This window comes from Ornithorhynchus anatinus, chromosome X2 (assembly GCF_004115215.2).
Source record: "Ornithorhynchus anatinus isolate Pmale09 chromosome X2, mOrnAna1.pri.v4, whole genome shotgun sequence".
NCBI classification, from domain to species: Eukaryota; Metazoa; Chordata; class Mammalia; order Monotremata; family Ornithorhynchidae; genus Ornithorhynchus; species Ornithorhynchus anatinus.
Window position 1 is genome coordinate 2,116,376 of NC_041750.1, and position 19,499 is coordinate 2,135,874.

Genomic DNA, 19,499 nt, shown 5'->3' on the forward strand with positions numbered 1-19,499 from the left:
GCGTTTCCGGGTCACGTGACGGAGCCGGCCGCCCGGGGAGAGGGGGGAGGCGGCACGGCCGGGGGGACCGCGCGGGGAGGCGGGGGGCCCGGGGGCCGCGGTCCGGGTCCAGGCGGGAGAGGGAAGGGGCGTTCCGGGCCGGGGCGGAGGGGTCACGAGGCAGAAGCCCTCCGCGGCCCCGTCCCCCGCCGGCGGGGGAGGCGGGCTAGTCGGGCCCCTTGCGCAGAGCCCGCAGGTAGTCCCGCAGGGTCTTCTCCACGTTGGGGACGGCGTACGACTGGGCCGCGTAGATGCCCGTGCAGGCCCCGAGGGCGAAGCCCAGCACCGCCGACGCCCGGAGCTTGGCTATGACGTAGCCGGCCAGAAAGCCCTTGAGGAACGGCGAGCCCAGGAACGAGCCATCCTGCGGGGGCGACAGGGACCGGGGGAGGGGCCCGCGCTCAGACGGGGCCCGGACGGTGCCGAGGGCCCGGCGCGACCCTCCTCCGAGCCCAGTGGCCACCCCTGGCCTACCGGGGGGGCAGACTGGGTTCGCTTGAGGTGGCGCGACCACAGATGAGACGGCCCTAACCACAGAGAGGCCTCGACTGCTCTTCGGAGTCTCATCTTTGCAGGCCACGGGCCTCCTCGTATAGAAGGGGCGGGGAGCGTCCCTTCTGACTCCACTGCACCTTCCCCAGGTCTTACTACAGTGGATGCTCGATCAATAGTATCGATTGAATGGGGAAACGGAGGGAGGGATGACTGGTGGTTTGAGGTGGGGTGGGGAGAGCGCCATACCTGCCCCCACCCCCCCCTCAGGCCCGGCCTGGTGGGCAAGAAGAGGGAGGAGGCCGGCGGGCCGGTGGTCTAGTACCTCTTCGATCACGCCACAGAGCAGCGGGGAGATGTTCGGTTGGGGTACTCGTTTTGCGCTTACTACGTGTCCGGCGCCGTTCTAAGCGCTGGGGTAGAGAAGTTCATCGGGCTGGACGCAATCCCCGTCCCACATGGGGCTCAGGCTCTCACCCCCCATTTTCCAGACGAGGGAACCGAGGCCTAGAGAAGTGAACGACTTGCCCGAGGTCACCCGGCAGAGCCGGGATTAGAACCCAGGTCCCTCTGACTCCCAGGCCCGGACTCCATCCACTAAGCCACGCGGCTTCTCTGAGCACTTACCTGTCCCACACCGGCCTGGACCTCGTCCTCTACCCGCCTCTGAAGATGTTCCAGCTGATTCTTCAGGAAGGCCAGGTCCTTCAGTTTCGACAACGAGTCCTGGGGTCGGGGGAGACAGACGGACACACGGTCCGCGCTGCTGCCCGTCGGAAGGTCCCCGGGCCCTCACGGCCCACCCCGGCGCAGGGAGGACTAGTCTAACCCGCAGCACGTTATTTTATTCCCGTCTTTTGGGCCCTCTTCCTCTTGCGGGGACGGCGGGCAGGGCCCGAGGGGCAGAAAGGAGCCAGAGAAAGCCAAAGTCGTCGTCGTCGTGCTAGTCGTAACGCTTAAGTCCCTGAATGTTGACAGGGCTCGATTTGCCCAAAGCCTTTTCAATCAATTTCATCCTCACAATTGCCCTGCGAGGTAGGGAGTGGCGGAAATTACTTGGCTCCGTTCACACAGCGAGAGCCCAGTAATTAGACTGCAAACTCGTTTGGGGCAGGGAACACGCCTGCTAATTCGGTTGGATTAGCCTCTCCCAAGCACTCAGTACAGTGCTCTGCACACAGTGAGTGATCAATACATACGACCGATTGAAATGCTGCTGCCGCTGAAGACAGAAACCAAAAACTGTCTCATCACCAATCAATGGTAATAACAATAATAATGACGACGGTATTTGTTAAGCGCTTACTATGTGCCAAGCACTGTTTGAGGCCCTACTGTGATGGCTATAAATGCTTGGGAAAGTACATTCCAGAGTGGGTAGACACAGTCCTTGCCCACAAGGAGTTTACAGTCTACCTACGGATATACACCGCAACACCACACCGACATACACGACGGGGAATATATATACACTTAGGACAAAGGGCAATCTTTTTTTTAAATCGTCCTTATTCTGTCACAGATTTCACTTCTGCCCACCTCGGGTTTTGCATCTCTGAATGTGGTGTTCATGGATCTCTGCTTACTTCTGCTTCCACCACTGCACTACGCTGCAAACTTCTTGTGGGCGGGGAATGTATCTGCTTTAGTTCTCTGCGCCTCAGTCACTTCATGTGTAAAATGGGGATTCAGGCTGTGAGCCCCTTGTGACCCCATTACCTTGTACCAGTGTCTAGTGCAACGCCTGGCGCGTAGTAAGTGCGTGACCGCAATTATTATTATTGCTAAGTCCGCTGTACTCTCTAAGCTCTTAATACAGCACTCCGTAGACACGATAAATCTATTTATTTACGATATTAATGCGTCTCCCCCTCTAGGCTGAGAGCTCGTTGAGGGCACGGAATATGTCTGCTGGTGAACCGTGCTCGTCCGAGTGCTTCGGATGGCGCTCTGCGCACAGTAAGTGCTCAGTAAATACAATTGAAGGAATGGCTGAACAATAAGCGCTCAATAAATGCCGCCGATTAACTGGTTTAGAAGCAGGAGCTGGAGGAGAGGATGGGAGGTGATAATCGACTTCTCCTGGTAGGAGAAGCTACCGTAGCCCCTGTAGCCCGCTGATAAGGGGGGGAGAGGCGACAGATAAGTAAGTCTGGCCTCACGGTCCTCAGCCCTGTCCATTCACTCACTCATTCAATCGTATTTAATATTGTTATTAATAATAACAATAACAATGATGGCATTTGTTAAGCACTTACTATGTGTCACGCACTGTTCCAAGCCCTGGAGGGGGATACAAGGTGATCAGGTTGTCCCACATGGGGCTTCCACTCTTCAGCCCCCATTTTCCAGATGAGGGAACTGAGGCACCGAGAATAATAATAATGACGAGGGTATTTGTTAAGCACTTACTCTTTGCTAAGCACTGTTCTAAGCCCTGGAGGGGGATGCAAGGCGATGAGGTTGTCCCACGTGGGGCTCCCAGTCTTCATCCCCATTTTAGAGATGAGGTCACTGAGGCCCAGAGAAGTGAAGTGACTGGCCCTAAGTCACCCAGCTGACAAGCGGAGGAGTCGGGATTAGAACCCAGGACCTCTGACTCCCCAGCCCGGGCTCTCTCCACTGAGCCGCACTGCTGCTCTATTTATTGGGCCCTTACTGTGTGCAGAGCACTGGACTAAGAGCTTGGGAGCCGTCAATACAACAGTAAGCAGAGAAATAAACAGGGAAGCAGCGTGTCTTAGTGGAAAGAGCCCGGGCTGGGGAGTCAGAGGTCGTGGGTTCGAATCCCAGCTCCGCCACTTATCAGCTGCGTCACTTTGGACAAGTCGCTTCCCTTCTCTGGGCCTCAGTTCCCTCATCTGTCAAATGGGGATGAAGACTGGGAGTCCCACGGGGGACGACCTGATGACCTTGTATCTCCCCCACGTGCTTAAAACAGTGCTTGGCCCAGAGTCAGCGCTTAACAAATCCCATCATCATCATCATCATCATCGCCCCAGCGCTTAGAACAGCGCTTGGCACAGAGTCAGCGCTTAACAAATCCCATCATCATCATCATTATGATTATTATTATTACCCCAGCGCCTAGAACAGTGCTTGGCACAGAGTGAGCGCTTAACAAATCCCATCATCATCATTATTATTATCGCCCCAGCGCTTAGAACAGCGCTTGGCCCAGAGTCAGCGCTTAACAAATCCCATCATCATCATCATTATGATTATTATTATTACCCCAGCGCCTAGAACAGTGCTTGGCACAGAGTGAGCGCTTAACAAATCCCATCATCATCATTATTATTATCGCCCCAGCGCTTAGAACAGCGCTTGGCACAGAGTAGGCGCTTAACAGATCCCATCATCATCCTCATCATCATTATTATTATTGCCCCAGCGCTTAGAACAGTGCTTGGCCCAGAGTGAGCGCTTAACAAATCCATCACCAGCATCATCATTATCACTCCAGCGCCTAGAACAGTGCTTGGCCCAGAGTCAGCGCTTAACAAACCCCATCATGATGATGATGATGATGATGATGATGATCATATCCCATCATCATCACCATCACGAGAGTTGCCTCGGAAGGCCCAGGCGTCCGAGGGTCCGGGCCCCACGTGCCTAAACGCAGCGCTCAGCCCAGCGCTGGGCCGGCGCTTAACGGCTACCGTAATTCCTCTTACTAACACGCAAGCCCTCGAGGACGGGCCTCCAGGCGGGCGCTCCCAGAGAGGACGCTGCGGCCTCCTGCGCGTCCGGCCCACACCCCGCTGGCCCCGAATCGGGTTTTTTGGGGTGCTTTCTGAGGGAAAAAACCCCCCTCCCCCGAGCGGGCGGGCGCCCACCGGCCCCGCTCCCTCACCTTATCATCCGCCATCTTCCCCCGCCGGCGCCGGCGCCGCCCGCGCGCATGCGCGCCTCCCCTCCCGGCGCGGGGCCGCCATCTTTGTTGAGGGCAGAGGCGGAGGCTTCCGCCCGCCGGCGCGCCACGTGACCCCGGGGCGGTCACATGACTCCGCTGTGCGTCACGCACCCAAATAGGGGGCCGGGGGGGGCAGTGCCCGTGTGCAGGGACGCGTGTGCAGGGGCGCGTGTGCAGGGGCGCGGCGGTGTCCGGGGAGCTGCCCCCGTGTGCAGGCCCGGGCGGGGGATGAGCTCATCCCCGCACCGACGGTCGGGGATTGGGGCACCCGCACTGCACACGCCCTGCACACGCCGAGCTGCGGCTGAGCCGGCGGCCCCGCACGACCCCGGCCTCCTCCTCCTCCTCCTCCTCCTCTTCCTCCTCCTCCTCCTCGACCCCGCACCGGCTCGGGAAGGGGGTCGGTCCGGAGGAGTCGTCCGGGGCCATGCTGGGCAAGGATTACATGCTGGCCATCATCCTCGTCAACTGCGACGGTGCGGGCGGCCGGGGGGGACATCGAGGCACGGGGCGGGGGAGGGGCCGAGGAAGGCCGTCCGTCCTTCTTCCCGCAGAGGCCGGGGTGGGCGTCCTCCGGCCCGCCCCTCCCCTCCCTCCGGGGCCCCTTCCGATGGCGGGCCCCGTCTTTGCAGATGATCTGTGGGGGGACCAGAGCCTGGAGGGGGAGCGGGGCCTGCCCCCCGGCTGGAGGAAGATCCGCGATGCCGCCGGCACCTACTACTGGCACGTGCCCACTGGCAGCACCCAGTGGCAGCGCCCCACCTTGGACCCCGGGGAGCCCGCCCTGCCCAGCGCGGTACGGCCAGGGGGTCGCTCGGGGCCGGGGAGGGCAGCCCACCCCCTCCCCGGCCCGTGGGAGGGGATGGGCCCTGCGTGGGGGGCCCTGGAGGGAGGGGGTGGTCGGTCCCCCCCCCCCGCAGGGGGTCCCTGTCACCCTCCGGCCTCGACCGTCCCACTCTCCGCAGGGCCCCACGGCGGCAGGGGGGCTGCGGCCCCCCAAGGGAAGATCCTTCTCCAGTCTAGAAGGCTCGCCGGACCGGAGGTAACGGGGACCGATTGGGACCGCACGCACCGCTGACCGCCCCCCGCCCCCGTCCCCATCCCTCCCCCGTATCCCAACCTAGGGAGAATGGGGGAGAATCCCAAGGACCGGGCCGACCCCTCGCATCCGGGGAGCAGCCCCAGGACCGGTCCCACTCGCCGGGCCGGCAGGCGTCACCCCGAAAATGGGCCCCTGGCGGGGGTGGAGGTGGTTGGAGGCCGGGCAGCGAGCTGGATCCGGGGCCTACGGTTCCACCCCTACATCTTGAGGGCGTCTCGTGGCCCGTTCTGCTGCAGGAGCTCCCTATCCTGGGGCAGGGATGAATTATCCGTCAGCAGCGAGGAGCCCGGGTCCAAGGTAGGTCTGCCGGGTCCCTGGGACGGCGGGGATAATAATGACGTTGGTATTTGTTAAGCGCTTACTACGCGCCGAGCACTGTTCCAAGCGCTGGGGGAGATCCAGGGTCATCAGGTTGTCCCACGTGAGGCTCACGGTTCATCCCCATTTGACAGATGAGGTAACAGAGGCCCAGAGAAGTGGAGTGACTCGCCCACAGTCCCACGGCTGACGAGTGGCAGAGCCGGGAGTCGAACCCATGACCCCTGACTCCGAAGCCCAGGCTCTTTCCACTGAGCCACGCTGCTGGGGAAAGGGGAGAGGGAGCGATTTCTGCAGCCCGGGCTGGGCCGGGACGCGGGAATCCAGGCGAGCGAGGGCCGGGGGGCCTCTCCCCCGACCCCCCGGTAAACCGGACTCCCAGACGGGCGAGGGCCGGGATCCCCCCGGCTCTGGGAAGAGGAGTCGATCGGTCGTATTTACTGAGCGCTTACTATGCGCGGGGTGGGCGAGTGCGACCCAACAGAATTGGTAGACACGTTCCCTTCCCGCAGGGAGTCTAGAGGGAAGGAGAAGCGCTGGTGGCCGAGTGGGTGGAGCACCGACCCGGGAGACGGAGGACCTCGGTTCCGATCCCGGCTCGATCGCTCGCCTCCCGTGTGACGTTGGGCTCTGTGCCTCAGTTTCTTCCTCTAAAAGAAAGAAACTTCCTCCGTCCCTCGTAGACCGTGAGCCCCCTGTGGGCCAGGGACTGTGTCCGATCGCCTTACGTTGTATCTAGGCCCACGCCGAATACACGGCGCTTGATAGGGAGCGCTTCACAGATATCACAGTTACGCATTTTGTGTCTGGGGGGGGTGGTGGGGACACCGGGCTGCCCCCGGCCCCCGCGGGGGTGGAGGGTGGGGTGTTAATCCTAGCCCCCCGGTCTTCCCCGCGTGCCCCGGCTCAGTGCTTCGCGGTGCGCTCTCTGGGCTGGGTGGAGGTGCCCGAAGAGGACCTGACCCCAGGGAAGAGCAGCATCGTGGTCAATAACTGCATCCAGCAGCTGGCCCAGAGCCGGGGCCGAGCCCGTCCGCCCACCGGAGCCTGGGCCGAGGTCAGTTTCCCGGTGCTTAGGACGGTGCCCGGCGCGTAGCGAGTGCTAAACGAGTACCGTGGAAAAAAAGGAAAGTGGGGAGGAGGGAGGGAAGTCGGCGGTGACCTCTGCTCCCAGCCCGACGGGTCCCGCTTCCCTCACCTGACCCCGCTCCCCAGGACCAGAACATGGTGATGATCTTGAAGAAGGATACGATGAGCCTGGTGAACCCACTGGATCGCAGCCTGATCCACTGTCAGCCCCTGCTGCACATCCGGGTTTGGGGGGTGGGCTGCACCAATGGCCGGTGAGTGACCCCTTCTCTCCTCCGGCACATCCTCTGGACCCTAAGGTCGTCGTGGGCGGGGAGTGCGTCTCTCGTGTTGTTATTTATGAATTATGGTGGAGGATGGGAGATGGGGGGGAATTGAAGTTGCGGGGAGGGGAGAGGCTGACTCTTGTCCTTTGTGTTCTCCCTCTGCTGCCGGAATCAGAGACAGGTGAGTGGCGGGGCCTCGAGAGCCCCCCTCCACATCCCTCTCCCCCTTCCCGCCGCTCCGTCCACTCATTTCCTCCCCCCTCACTTGGGCGATCAGTCCCCGCCTCGCCCCCCACCCCGCCGAACCTCCCTCCTCTTCCGTCCCCGTCCCCCCCGCAGGGACTTTGCGTTTGTGGCCAGCGACAAGGACACCTGTATGCTCAAGTGCCACGTCTTCCGCTGCAACGTGCCCGCCAAAGCCATTGCCACTGCCCTCCACGGGCTCTGTGCCCAGGTGAGACGCCGGGGGGAGGTCCAGGAGGTCCGGGCCGGGCGTGTGACTGGTCACCCCCAGAACGGGGAAGACGGCGGGGCAGGCAGGGGGCGAAGAACTCACGGGTGAGCCCCAATTTGGGGGTCTCCGCAGCCCCACTCGGCAGCCCTCGGGCCTGGTGGGGGACCCCCGGGGGGGCAAAGCCGAGGGGTCCGGGTGGTGGAGGAGGCGGTGATGGGAACGGGAGGGAGGGACGGAGGGAGGGAGGGAAAGAGAGGGGGGCCAGCGGCCCCCTTGGATTTAGCACCCGGGTTTGGGTTACAGATCCTGGCCGAGCGGGCGGGGGCCAATGGTGACCCCGCCTCCTGCTCCCCGGACCCCATATCGCCCGAGGACCTTCCCCGGCAAGGTACCGCCCTTGAGGAGGGGCGCCGGAAAGGGGTCAGAGGGGAAGGGGCCGGGAATGGGGGCTGGGCACCGAACCCCCGCCCCCCGGGGGTATGGAGAAGGAGAGTGGCCTAGTGGAAAGAGCCATTGCCTGGGAGTCAGAGGACCCGGATTCTGATCCCGGCTCTGCCCCTTACCCGCTGCGTAACCGTGGAAAAGTCGCTTCACTTCTCTGTCCCTCAGTTCCCTCATTGGGGATTCAGTACCTTTTCTCCTACTTTGAAGTGAGTCTCATGTAGGACCTGATTATCCTCTATCTATCTCAGTGCTTAATACAGTGGTTTGGCACATAGCAAGCGCTTAACAAATACTGCAGTTATTATTATTTCATTGTCCCCTTGCCTGTCTCCCTTCCTCTCTGCCCGTGCCCCCAAAACAGCAGACACTCATCTTCCCCGCGGGCCCTGCTGGGACAGAGTGGGAGCGGACGGAAGCCTTGGGTCGGCCCCTTGCCTCACGCCGACCCCCTCTCCAGCCTGAACCCACCCGGGGCGGGGGCGTAGAGGGGAGCTTCTGGGATGGGTGAGGGGCTGCAGCCTCCCCCTGATCCCGTCCCCCACCCCCGGGTTTGTCCCCACAGTGGAGATCCTGGATGCCATGAGCCAGGCTGCTCAGCGATACGAGGCCCTTTATGTGGGCAGCGTGCCCGTGCCCAAGGCTATGGGTGAGGAGCTGGGGTTGGAGGGAAGGGAGTCCAGGGCAAAGGGGAGGAGGAGGGGAAGGCGGAGGGGGCCGATGGGCCAGCGGGGCAAGAACGGGCTTAGTGGGTGGAGCCCAGAGGGGGTAGTTAGAAGGGGCTGGCGGACCCCTGAAGCGTCCCTTGACCCCCCCCCCCCCCCCCCGTCCTTCCAACCCGGGACCGGTCCTCCTGTTTCCTTCCCCTCTTCCCTCCAGGGGCCCTAGAAATCTGATCCAGGGGGATGTGGGGGCTCGGGGTTTGTGCACGTGTGTGTTGGGGGGCGGTCCGGGGGAGGGCAGAGTAGGGGGAGGCAGTCGCCGTGAGCAATTCCGTCCCCCTCTCGGCCCAGGCATGGACGTGCTGAACGAGGCCATTGGGGCCCTGACCGCCCAGCACGAGCGGGACACGTGGGTGGCGGCCACGCTCAGCGTCTCCGACTCGCTCATGACGGCGATGCCCGTCCAGGTATGGGGCAGGCCGGGCGGGGAGGGCTCCGGCCGAGGGGAGACGAGGCTCGGGGCCGGCTCTCCCCCTCCTCCCCCGCTCTGTGCCCGCCTCACCCTGACTTGGTGCCGGCCGGGGTGGGGGGCGGGTGGGACGGGCAGGCGGAGCCGGGAGCGGAGGAGGAGCCGCTGTGGCAGTGCCCGGTGAGGCACGTGACCTTCATCGGAGTGGGCCGAGACCCCCACACCTTCGGCCTCATCGCCGACCTGGGCCGCCAGAGCTTCCGGTGCGCAGCCTTCTGGTGCCAGCCTCACGCCGGGGCCCTGTCCGAGGCCGTGCAGGCCGCCTGCATGGTGAGCCCGGGCCCGGCCCGGCCCCGACCCCTCCGGACCCCTCCCGGAATCTCTCCCCAGCGGCCGTTTCACCCCCAGAGGACCCAACAACCGTCATCCTCCCGGGCCCGAACCCCCCGACCCTCCCCGTGAACCCCTCGGGGGCCTGGAGATGCCACGTATCTATCGCAGCCTGGCGAGAGAAGAGCTCAGAGTTTTATTCTGACTTCGCCGTTGGAAAATAACTCTCTGTCCGTCTCCTCCCGTAGAGTGTGAGCCCCTTGGGGGCAGGGAACGTGTCTGGGGCCTCTCTTCCACCGTGCCAAGTGTTTAGTACTGTGCATGATACTCAGCGGGAGCTCAGTAGATAGTGTCATTAGGACCGGGGAGTCAGCCGGGCAGCAGCCTCGCCCTCCCCGGCCTTCCCGTCGTCCCGGCCTCGCGAGGGGGGCGGCCCCCACCTCTCTCCCACCCCGGGCCGGGCCCCGACTGACCCCCTCGCCGCCTCTCCTCAGGTGCAGTACCAGAAGTGTCTCGTGGCTTCCGCGGCTCACGGGAAGGCCCGGGGGGCCCAGACCCGGACGCGGCTGCGCCTCAAACGGACCGGTTCGGTGGACTCTCCCGGCGGCTCCCTCCCGGCCCCCGGCCTGCCCGTTTCCCTCCCCGTCCCGCTCCTCAAAGGCGGGGGCGGGGGGCCGGTCCCCCAGAAGAGGGGCGTCTTTTCCTTCCTCGAAGCCTTCCGGCTCAAACCCTCCCTGCTGCACACCCCTTAGGTCGGGTGGGCATTAGCCCCGGGCGGGGAGGGGGCTCGGGGGACCCTGGCCCTCCCCGTCATTCCTTTAGCGCCGTCCCCGCCTCTCCTTCCCCACCCAGCTTGCCCTGCCCCGACACGTATTTATTATCTATTTATTATCGACTACTCCCCACGGGGCTGGGCCGCGCCCTGTGCCCTCAAGACCCATGACTCCTCCTCCCCCTCCCCACCCCATCCCCACCCCTCCTCTCCCGGTCCCGTCCGGCCCTTAGCCGGACCGGCTGGCTCTACCTCAGCAACTCTTTCTAGCCAAGTCAGCGGCAAATAAAATCCCACGGAGACCCTCGCTAGGTGTGACTCTCCTGGGCCCGGGGTGGGTTGGGCGGGCTCTGACCGCACCAGGTCTGTGTCTGTCTGTTCTGCCGTGGGTGGGCGGGTCGGGTGGGCTTCGGGTCGGGTCCGTGACGTGCGATTTAACTGGGAAAACTGGGGAAATCTAGTCTGCGTGGGCCCAGAGGGGGGAGGCAGCAATTTTCCTAGACCGGTGGTAATTCCCCCTCCTTCCAGTGACCGACAGCTCCTTCCCCAGACTGACTGACCGCTCCCTGCCCTCAGTCCGGCAGACAGCTTCCCTCACCCCGAGGCTGGCAGACAGCTCCCCTCTGCCAAGCCTGAGGCCTTGGGCAAGTCCCTTCACTTCTCTTTGCCTCAGTTACCTCGTCTGTAAAACGGGGATTGAGCCCCAAGCAGGGACCACGTCCAAACCGATTTGCTTTGTATCGACCCCGGCGTGTGGTTCGGCGCCTGGCAGCTCTTAATACCGTAATTATTATGACTATTCATTCATTCATTCAGTAGTATTTATTGAGCGCTTACTATGTGCAGAGCACTGTGCTAAGCGCTTGGAATGGACAGTTCGGCAACAGATAGGGACGATCCCTGCCCATCGACGGGCTTATACTTATTAAGACTCACAGGCGGTCTCCCTTTGCCCCAGAAGGGCCGACTGCTTCCCCCGGACTGGCGGACGGGTCCTCCTTCCCCCATCCGTTCATTCACCCATATTTATCGAGCGCTTACTGTGTACTAAGCATTTGGGAGCGTACACTACAATGAACGGACACGTTCCCCACCCACGAGCTGCGAACAGTTTCCCCTCCCTCCAGGCTGGCAGGCGGCTCCTCCCCGCCCTCGTAGACTTTGAGCTCACTGTGGGCAGGGAATAAAAATAATGATAATAATCATGGTACTTGTTCAGCACTTAGGTGAAGGCCCTTCGCCGTCCCTCAGTTTCCCCATCTGTAAAATGGGGATTAAGACCGTGAGCCCCGCCGGGGACCGGGGCAGCGTCCAACTCGATTTGCTTGTATCCACCCCAATGCTAAGTACAGCTCCTGGCACACAGTAATTGCCTCACAAATCCCATTATTATTATTATTATTATTACTAATAATAACTGGTCCGGACTCTTCCCGTGGCTTAATGGCAAGAGCAGAGGCTGGGGAGTCAGAGGTCATGGGTTCAAATCCCCGGTAAGACGCTCGGCAGCTGTGTGAGTTTGGGCGAGTCACTTCACTCTGTGCCTCAGTTCCCTCATCTGTAAAACGGGGATGAAGACTGGGAGCCCCACGTGGGACCACCTGATCACCTCGTCTCCCCCCTCCCCCCCCCCCCCAGCGCTTAGAACAGTGCATCGCCTGGAGGAAGCGCTTAAGTGATGCCATCACTATTAGGATTATTATGGGGAGTTAGACCTAGAGAAGCAGCGTGGCTCAGTGGAAAGAGCCTGGGCTTGGGAGTTAGAGGTCATGGATTCGAATTCCGGCTCTGCCACTTGTCAGCCGTGTGACTGTGGGCGAGTCACTTCACTTCTCTGTGCCTCAGTTACCTCATCTGGAAAATGGGGATTAACTGAGCTGCGCCTCAGTTACCTCATCTGGAAAGTGGGGATTAACTGAGCCCCACGTGGGACGACCTGATGACCCTGTATCCCGACTCTGCCCCTTGTCAGCTGGGTGACCGTGGGCAAGTCACTTCACTCCTCTGTGCCTCAGTTCCCTCATCTGGAAAATGGGGACGAAGACTGGGAGCGTCACCCGGGACAACTTCATTCCCCTGTATCCACCCCAGCGCTTAGAACAGTGCTCTGCACGTAGTAAGCGCTTACCAGATACCAACATTATTATTATTGTCAGCCGTGTGGCTTTGGGCAAGTCACTTGTCGGCTGCCTGCGTTCCCTCACCTTGCAGAGTGGGGATGAAGCCTGTCGGCGCCCCCGGGCCCGGGCCGCTTACCTTCTCTCTACCCCACTGCTTCGAGGGATGCTTGGCGCCGACCGAGCGCTTAAGAAATGCCGTCATTAGGATTATTATCAGCACTAATAATAATAATAAGAGAGCGGGCTGATCGGAGGCCTGCAGGCGGACGCCCCCGTGGCTCAGGCTCGCAGTGGAGGATGCGGGGCCGGGCCCGGGCCGGTCCTGCGGGGGCCCCCCCCCCCCCCCCCCCGGCCCGGCGCCCGGCGGGGGTGGGGTCCTGCCCGCCCCCTCCCCCGGGGCCCCGCCCCTCTGGGGGGGGAGGGGCCCCCGGAAATGACGAGCTGCCCCGCTGGCGGCTGCAAGGGCAGCGATGGCCGAGCTCTACGTTAAGCCGGGTGAGCTGGGCCCGGGGGAGGCCGGGGGAGGCCCGGGGAGGCCCGGGGAGGCCCGGGGGAGGCCCGGGGAGGTCCGGGGAGGCCCGGGGAGGTCCGGGGAGGCCCGGGGAGGCCCGGGGCCCGTTGCTGGGGTCTGACGGGGCCCGTTGTCGCCGTGCACAGGGAACAAGGAGCGAGGCTGGAACGACCCCCCGCAGCTGTCCTACGGCCTGCAGACCCAGACCGGGGGGCCCAGGCGGCCCGCCCTCACCAGGAGAGTCGCCGCCCCCCAGGACGGCGCCCCGGCAGGTCAGCACCACCCCACGACCCCCCCCCCCCCCCAACACCCCCCCCCCCAACCCCCCCCCCCCGCCACTCTCTGCTTGCTTCTCCACTAGAGCCTGGGCTGGGTGACCTTGGCCAAGTCACCGCCCTTCCCCGGGCCCGGGCCGTGGGTTCCAATCCCGGCTCCGCCGCTTGTCAGCGGGGGCAGGTCTGGGCCTCAGTGACCTCATCCGGACGAGGGGGAGGAAGATGGGGAGCCCCACGGGGGACCGCCTCATCGGCTTGGATCCTCTCCGGCGCTTAGGACAGCGCTTGGCACGTAGTAAGCGCTTCACAGATGCCGTCATTATTATCGTCAGGCGGGGGTGAAGATTGGGAGCCCCCCGTCTCTGCCACTGTCCAACCTCGGGAGCTCAGATAATAATAATAATAATGATGACAGGTATTTGTTAAGCGCTTACTGTGTGCAGAGCACCGTTCTAAGCGCTGGGGTGGATGCAGGGTATCAGGTTGTCCCACGTGAGGCTCACCGGCTTCATCCCCATTTTCCAGATGAGGGAACTGAGGCACAGAGAAGTGAAGTGACTCGCCCACAGTCACACAGCTGACAAGTGTCGGAGCCTGGATTCGAACCCGTGACCTCTGACTCCCAAGCCCGGGCTCTTTCCACTGAGCCACGCTGCTTCCGCTTAGTCCGGGGCCTGGTACGCGGTAAGCGCCTCAGAGATGCCATTCGTTCATTCAGTGGTATTTCATGAGCGCTTACTATGTGCAGAGCACTGTACTGAGCGCTTGGAATGGACAGATCGGCGACAGAGACCATCCCTGCCCAATGACGGGCTCACAGTCCAACCGAGTCTAATGCCCTAAAAATGTGTCCGTCCCCCCCTCTAGACTGGAAGCTCTTGCCAACTCTGGTGCCCGATCCAGTGCTCTGCACGTAGTGAGTGCTCAATAAAGACGATGGATCGATCGATCGATCGATGGATGGGTTGATTGGGCCTCGGCGGCGGGGGCCGTGTAGGTTTCCCAGCTTGGAGTTTTGGAGGTGGCGGACCCAAAGATCGTCAGGTCTGAGGCCGTGGAACGTCAGGGAGTCAAAAAAAAAAAAAATATCCGGGTACCGATATTGGCTCCACGCCTTGTCTGCCGTGTGACCTTGGACGAGTCATTTCACCCTCGTGTCCCTCAACTACTTCATTTGTAAAATGGGGATTAAGACCCCCGTGTGGAACAGGGAATGTCCCCCACCTCATTAACCTGTATCTCCCCCAGCACTTAAAACACGTCTGACAAATAAGAGCTTCATAAAAACCATAAAAAAAATCACTGTACACACACACACACTCACGTGCACCCTCCCACTCAGTCAATCCGTGGTATTTATTACTTACCGTGTGCACAGCACTGCCCTAAGCGCTCGGGAGAGGACCCTATAACGGAGTTGATAGGCGCGTTCCCTCCCCACAGTGAGTTTACAGTCTAGAAGGGAAGACGGAAGAGATACATTAAGTAAATTATGGATATTTTATCATTTATGTATGGAATCTCCGGAGGGGCTCTTCTCTGCGAGGAAATCTGATTGGAATTTTCATGGGGTCACCCCAGGGGTTAGCACAGTGTGTTTCACAGAGTAAGCCCATCCTAATGGGGGAAGGAAGCACAATAGCCGGTGTCCAGGGCCGAGAAGGGAGAGGTGGGTTGGGTTGATGGGCGCGGAAGCAAGGAGAGGATAGAAGGAGTTAAATTGAGTTTATGATGATTCCCCCTCTAGACTGTAAGACGGGGAAGCAGCGTGGCTCCGTGGAAAGAGCCCGGGCTTGGGAGTCAGAGGTCATGGGTTCGAAGCTCGGCTCTGCCTCTTGTCAGCTGTGTGACTGTGGACGAGTCACTTCACTTCTCTGTGCCTCAGTTCCCTCATTTGTAAAATGGGGATGAAGACCGTGAGCCTCACGTGGGACAACCTGATTCCCCTGTATCTCCCCCAGCGCTTAGAACAGTGCTCTGCACATAGTAAGCGCTTAACAAATACCAACATTATTAAAATGGGGATGAAGACCGTGAGCCTCACGTGGAACAACCTGATGACCCTGTATCTACCCCAGTGCTTAGAACAGTGCTCTGCACATAGTAAGCACTTAACAAATACCAACATTATTATTGTTATTATTGTAAGCTCCTCGTGGACAGAGATCTTGCCTGTCAACTCTGTCACAGTGCACCCTTCCGGGTGCTTACTACAGTGCTCTGTACACGGTAAAGCGCTCAATAAATAAGACCGATGGACGATCCTGTTGTACGTAGAGCAGTGCCCTAAGAGGCAGGGCAGTCTCCGGCCATCAGAGCCAGTATTCCTGAGCCCGGGGAGCCTGCCTGGGCCCCGTCTTCAGCTGAGATCCTTAAGGGAAAATCTAATCGTGCTGACGGGCAGAGGAGAGATTAACTACCCAGTTCCTTCGGCCCCTTGGCCTCAAGGGGTTTGGGATGATGGCTCTTCAAGAGAAGCGGCGGGGCTCGGTGGCAAGAGCCCGGGCTGGAGAGGCAGAGGTCATGGGTTCGAATTCCCGCTCAGCCACTTGTCAGCCGTGTGACTTTGGGTAAGTCACTTCTCTGGGCCTCAGTTACCCCATCTGTAAAATGGGGATGATGATGATAACGGTGGTATTTGTTAAGGGCTTACTACGTGCTAGCTACATAGCTACTCTGTGGGACTTTTGTGAGTCCCACATGGGACAACCGGATCACCTCGTATCCTCCTCGGCACTTAGAACAGTGCTTGGCACATAGGAAGCGCTTAACAAATGCCGTCATTATTAAACTCTTAGTACAGTGCTCTGCATATGGTAAGCGCTCAATAAATACTATTGAATGAATCCCTGCTCCGCCACTCGTTTGCTGCGTGACCTTGAGCAAGTCACTTAACTTCACCGTGCCTCAGTTCCCTCACCTGTGAAATGAGGTTTAAGATTGTGAGTTCCATGAAGGGCGTAGATTGGGTCCCTCCCGATTGACTTGTATATGCTCAAGCGCTTAGTTCAGTGCCTGGCACATCGTAAGCGCTTAACAAATACCATAAACCCCTTCGCCACACCCCCGCCCCCCCCAAAAGACCCTAGATCCCTAAGGGGACTTCAGTTCAGCTTCCCCTTTTATCACCGCAGTCCCGGCCAACGAGCAGGGCCCTAGGACTTCGCTGACGGGGTCCCCGGCTCCTCCGGCCACGCCGCCGGGACCCCCGCCCTGCGAAGGCCCCTCCCCGCTGAGGACGGGCCCGACCAGCTCCCCGCCCAGTGAGAGCGAAGCGGCGTTGGAGGATGTGCTGGAGCCCCTGGAGCAGGTCCTGGCCGCCTGCCGGGCGCACACGCGGGTGAGACCCCGGGGGGCTCCTCACCCGTGTCGGGGCTCCTCCTGCCGCCTCCCCTGCGGGACCCAGGAAAGGCCTGGGGAGGAAGGGCTGCAGGAGGGGGACTTTGGCTTCGGAAAGGGGCCGGCCGGCTGAGCGGAGGAAGGTGAGGAGGGTTGGGCGGGGGGGGGGGGGGGGGGGCGTAGGTCCCGACCCCTCGATCCCGCCCCCCCGACCCGGCGCCTCCGCGTTCCCAGAAACAGGTCATCGACGACATCAGCCGGCGGCTGGTGCTGCTCCGGGAGCAGTGGGGGAGCGGGAAGCTGTCGGCGCCCGTGAAGAAACGGATGGTGCTGCTGGTTCAAGGTGAGCGAGGCGAGCCCTGAGCCCCCCTCCCCACTCCAGAGCTAGCCAGGGGAAGCAGCGCGGCTCAGTGGAAAGAGCCCGCGCTTGGGAATCAGAGGACGTGGGTTCTAATCCCGGCTCCGTCACTTGTCCGCTGCGTGACCTCGGTCGAGATGCTTAACTTCTCTGTGCCCGTTAACTCACCTGTAAAGTGGGGATTAAAACTCTGAGCCCCCCCCCCCCCCCCCCCGTGGGACAACCCGATTACCTTATATCTGTCCCAGCGTTAGAACGGTGCTCGGCCCATAGTAAGTGCTTAACCGATACCGTAATCGCCCGTCCCCCCTCAGAGCTGCAGGCTGACCACTGGGACAAGGCGGACGACATCCACCGCTCGCTGATGGTGGACCACGTGACGGAGGTCAGCCAGTGGATGGTGGGCGTGAAGCGGCTGATCGCGGAGAAGAAGAGCGTGTCCGTGGCCGCCGCCACCGCCGAGGAGAAGGAAGAGGGCGAGGCGGCCCCGGCCCCCGGCCCCCTCCCCGGCCGGTGACGGCCGCCCGTGCCCACGGACCGCCTGTCCCGCTGTGGGGCCCGGCGGGCGGGCGACGGGGGTCGGGACCCTCTGCCGGACCCGACGGACCCGCCCTGGTTCGGCCCCGGCTCCGGATCGGGGTGTCCCACGGGGCGAAATAAGGCCCGGACTGCACGAGGACACGGATCGACTAGGAACCCTTAATAAAAACGTTTTCTTCCATGCCGCGGCCTCCTGGGTAGGGGCAGGGGAGGAGGAAGGGCACTTCTGTCCCCCGCCCTCCTCCCTACTCTTCCACCCTCCCGTTTGGCCCCGGCTAATAACTACTATGGCGTGAAGTGCTAACTCGCTGCTAAGCATTGGGGTAGGTACAGTCCAATCAGATGGAGCAACAGTCCCCAACCCACAGAGGGCTCACAGTGGGGATGAGGGGGGAGGGAGAACAGGTAAGCGGCATGGCCTAGTGGGAAAGCACGAGCCTGGGAGTCAGAAAGACCTGGGTTCTAATCCCAGTTACACCCCTGGTCTTGACCTTGGGCAAGCCGCTTCACTTCTCTGTCCCTCGGTTCCCTTATCTGTAAAACGGGGATTAAGACTGCGAGCCCCAGGTGGGATGGGAACTGTGTCCAACTGATTAGCTTGGGTCGACCCCAGCCACTTAGAACGGTGCTTAACAAGTACCGTAATTATGATCAGATCTTCATCTTATAGAGGAGACTGAGGCACAGAGGTCAACTGACTTACCCAAGGTATCAAAACAGGCAAGCTGTGGAACGGGGATTCGAACCCATGTCCGCTTACCTCCAGTCTTACGCTTTTTCCGGTAGACCGCCCTCTCTCCCCCAATTCCTTTCTACTCAGCAGATCCAAAGCCCTTCTCCCGACTCGCCCCCGCTTGTCGGCTACTGAATTTGACCTCCCCCAACCCCCGCCCCACGAGCTTCCAGCTGGAAGTGTGGGCGAAGGGCCAGACCCAGGCTGGGTTACCGGCCATTCTCGTTTGGTTTAATTTTAGGTTGGCTGCCCCACTGCGGCAGGGCCCGGGGCCAGAGGGGAGTTGGGAAAGAGGAGGGAGAAGGGATCAAGACTCTCCAGTGTGGGAAGATAAGGACGGGATCAAAGCCTCCCACGGAGGGCTTTGGGGAGGGGAGAGGACTAGCTGGAACCAGGGGCCTGGGGGCCATCCACCGAAGCCCCCAGGAAGTTGTGCATCTGAGAGTAGCAGAAGGTCCAAAAGACAGGATAGAGATTTGCTGGCGAGGAGGTAGGGCTGTGGGGCGTTTACCACCTTTACCACGGTGCTTAGCGCACATTAAGTGCTTAATAAATGCCATGATTATGAGGCCCAGGCCGCAGAGAGCGAAGATGAGGGAGGGTGCAGGATAACCGGCTCACCTCCTCTTGGGATTCCACTGGGAAGGGAAAGCCCTGGAGGGGGGGGAAAAGGGGCAGGTTGGTCGTTGGCAGGGGGAAGATAAGCCAACAGCCTATTTCTGAGAGAGAGAGAGAGAGAGAGGAAATCAAGGCAGCCAAGAGGGGCTGGGCTCAGCAGCCTAGGGGAGGGAAGAGAGCTCCCTCCCCTTCCTGAGGAAGGAGCAATGGCAGAGGAAAGAGGCCCTGCCTCCCTCAGCCCGGCTCTAGCGGGGCGGCCGGAAGCCGGGCCCGGAGGGTACGAGCACGGGGGGAGACCCGTCTCGCGACGGCGGCGGCTCTGCAAAGGGCCGGGGGGATCCGGGCCTCGTCTGGGTCTTGTTGGAGGGCTGGCAGGGGAGTCCCTGGGCCCCTCACCCAGTTGGCTATAGCCTCCCTTTGGCCAGCTCCCAGTCCCACGGGGTCCGAGGGGAGGGCAGGGCTGAGGGTTGGGGTGCTGGAAGGAAAGGGAGTGCTCCGACCCGACAGATCTCAGACCGTAGCCCGAGAGAAAGGCCCCAGGGGAGCTGGGGGGACTCGGCCCTCCGACCAGAAAAGCACATCGGCCTCGATGGCCGCCGGCAACCGCAGCCGTCGCCGGGGCGGCCGGGGGACGGGGGTTCACCAGAAACTT

General features: G+C 61.5%; 3 protein-coding genes across 6 annotated transcripts; 2 read left to right on the forward strand and 1 right to left on the reverse strand.

Moving 5' to 3' along the window:
• Window positions 1–101: 101 nt before the first annotated feature.
• LOC114807406 (SLC35A4 upstream open reading frame protein) lies at window positions 102–4,439 on the reverse strand. Its single transcript, XM_029053178.1, has 3 exons — window positions 4,391–4,439; window positions 1,159–1,257; window positions 102–403 (listed from the first exon to the last, which is right to left on the reverse strand). The coding sequence occupies exons 1-3, from the start codon at window positions 4,403–4,405 to the stop codon at window positions 206–208; spliced, it is 312 nt and encodes a 103-aa protein (XP_028909011.1). The 5' UTR covers window positions 4,406–4,439; the 3' UTR covers window positions 102–205.
• A 133-nt stretch (window positions 4,440–4,572) lies between these two features.
• Window positions 4,573–10,660, forward strand: APBB3 (amyloid beta precursor protein binding family B member 3). Of its 3 annotated transcripts, XM_029053174.2 has the most exons (13): window positions 4,573–4,926; window positions 5,083–5,246; window positions 5,416–5,492; window positions 5,789–5,849; window positions 6,781–6,927; window positions 7,086–7,213; window positions 7,401–7,406; window positions 7,565–7,679; window positions 7,983–8,067; window positions 8,686–8,769; window positions 9,134–9,249; window positions 9,390–9,581; window positions 10,076–10,660. In XM_029053174.2, the coding sequence occupies exons 1-13, from the start codon at window positions 4,878–4,880 to the stop codon at window positions 10,331–10,333; spliced, it is 1,482 nt and encodes a 493-aa protein (XP_028909007.1). In that variant the 5' UTR covers window positions 4,573–4,877; the 3' UTR covers window positions 10,334–10,660. The 3 variants fall into 3 exon arrangements, with proteins under 3 accessions (XP_028909007.1, XP_028909008.1, XP_028909009.1); XM_029053175.2 differs by lacking the exon at window positions 7,401–7,406; XM_029053176.2 differs by lacking the exon at window positions 9,390–9,581 and having other exon boundaries at window positions 4,574–4,926.
• A 2,224-nt stretch (window positions 10,661–12,884) lies between these two features.
• SRA1 (steroid receptor RNA activator 1) lies at window positions 12,885–17,679 on the forward strand. Of its 2 annotated transcripts, none has more exons than XM_029052491.2 (5): window positions 12,885–12,968; window positions 13,131–13,256; window positions 16,394–16,599; window positions 16,833–16,941; window positions 17,271–17,679. In XM_029052491.2, exons 1-5 carry the CDS (start codon window positions 12,944–12,946, stop codon window positions 17,471–17,473), a joined length of 669 nt encoding a protein of 222 aa, XP_028908324.1. In that variant the 5' UTR covers window positions 12,885–12,943; the 3' UTR covers window positions 17,474–17,679. The 2 variants fall into 2 exon arrangements, with proteins under 2 accessions (XP_028908324.1, XP_039766516.1); XM_039910582.1 differs by having other exon boundaries at window positions 12,907–12,968; window positions 16,839–16,941.
• Window positions 17,680–19,499: the final 1,820 nt, after the last annotated feature.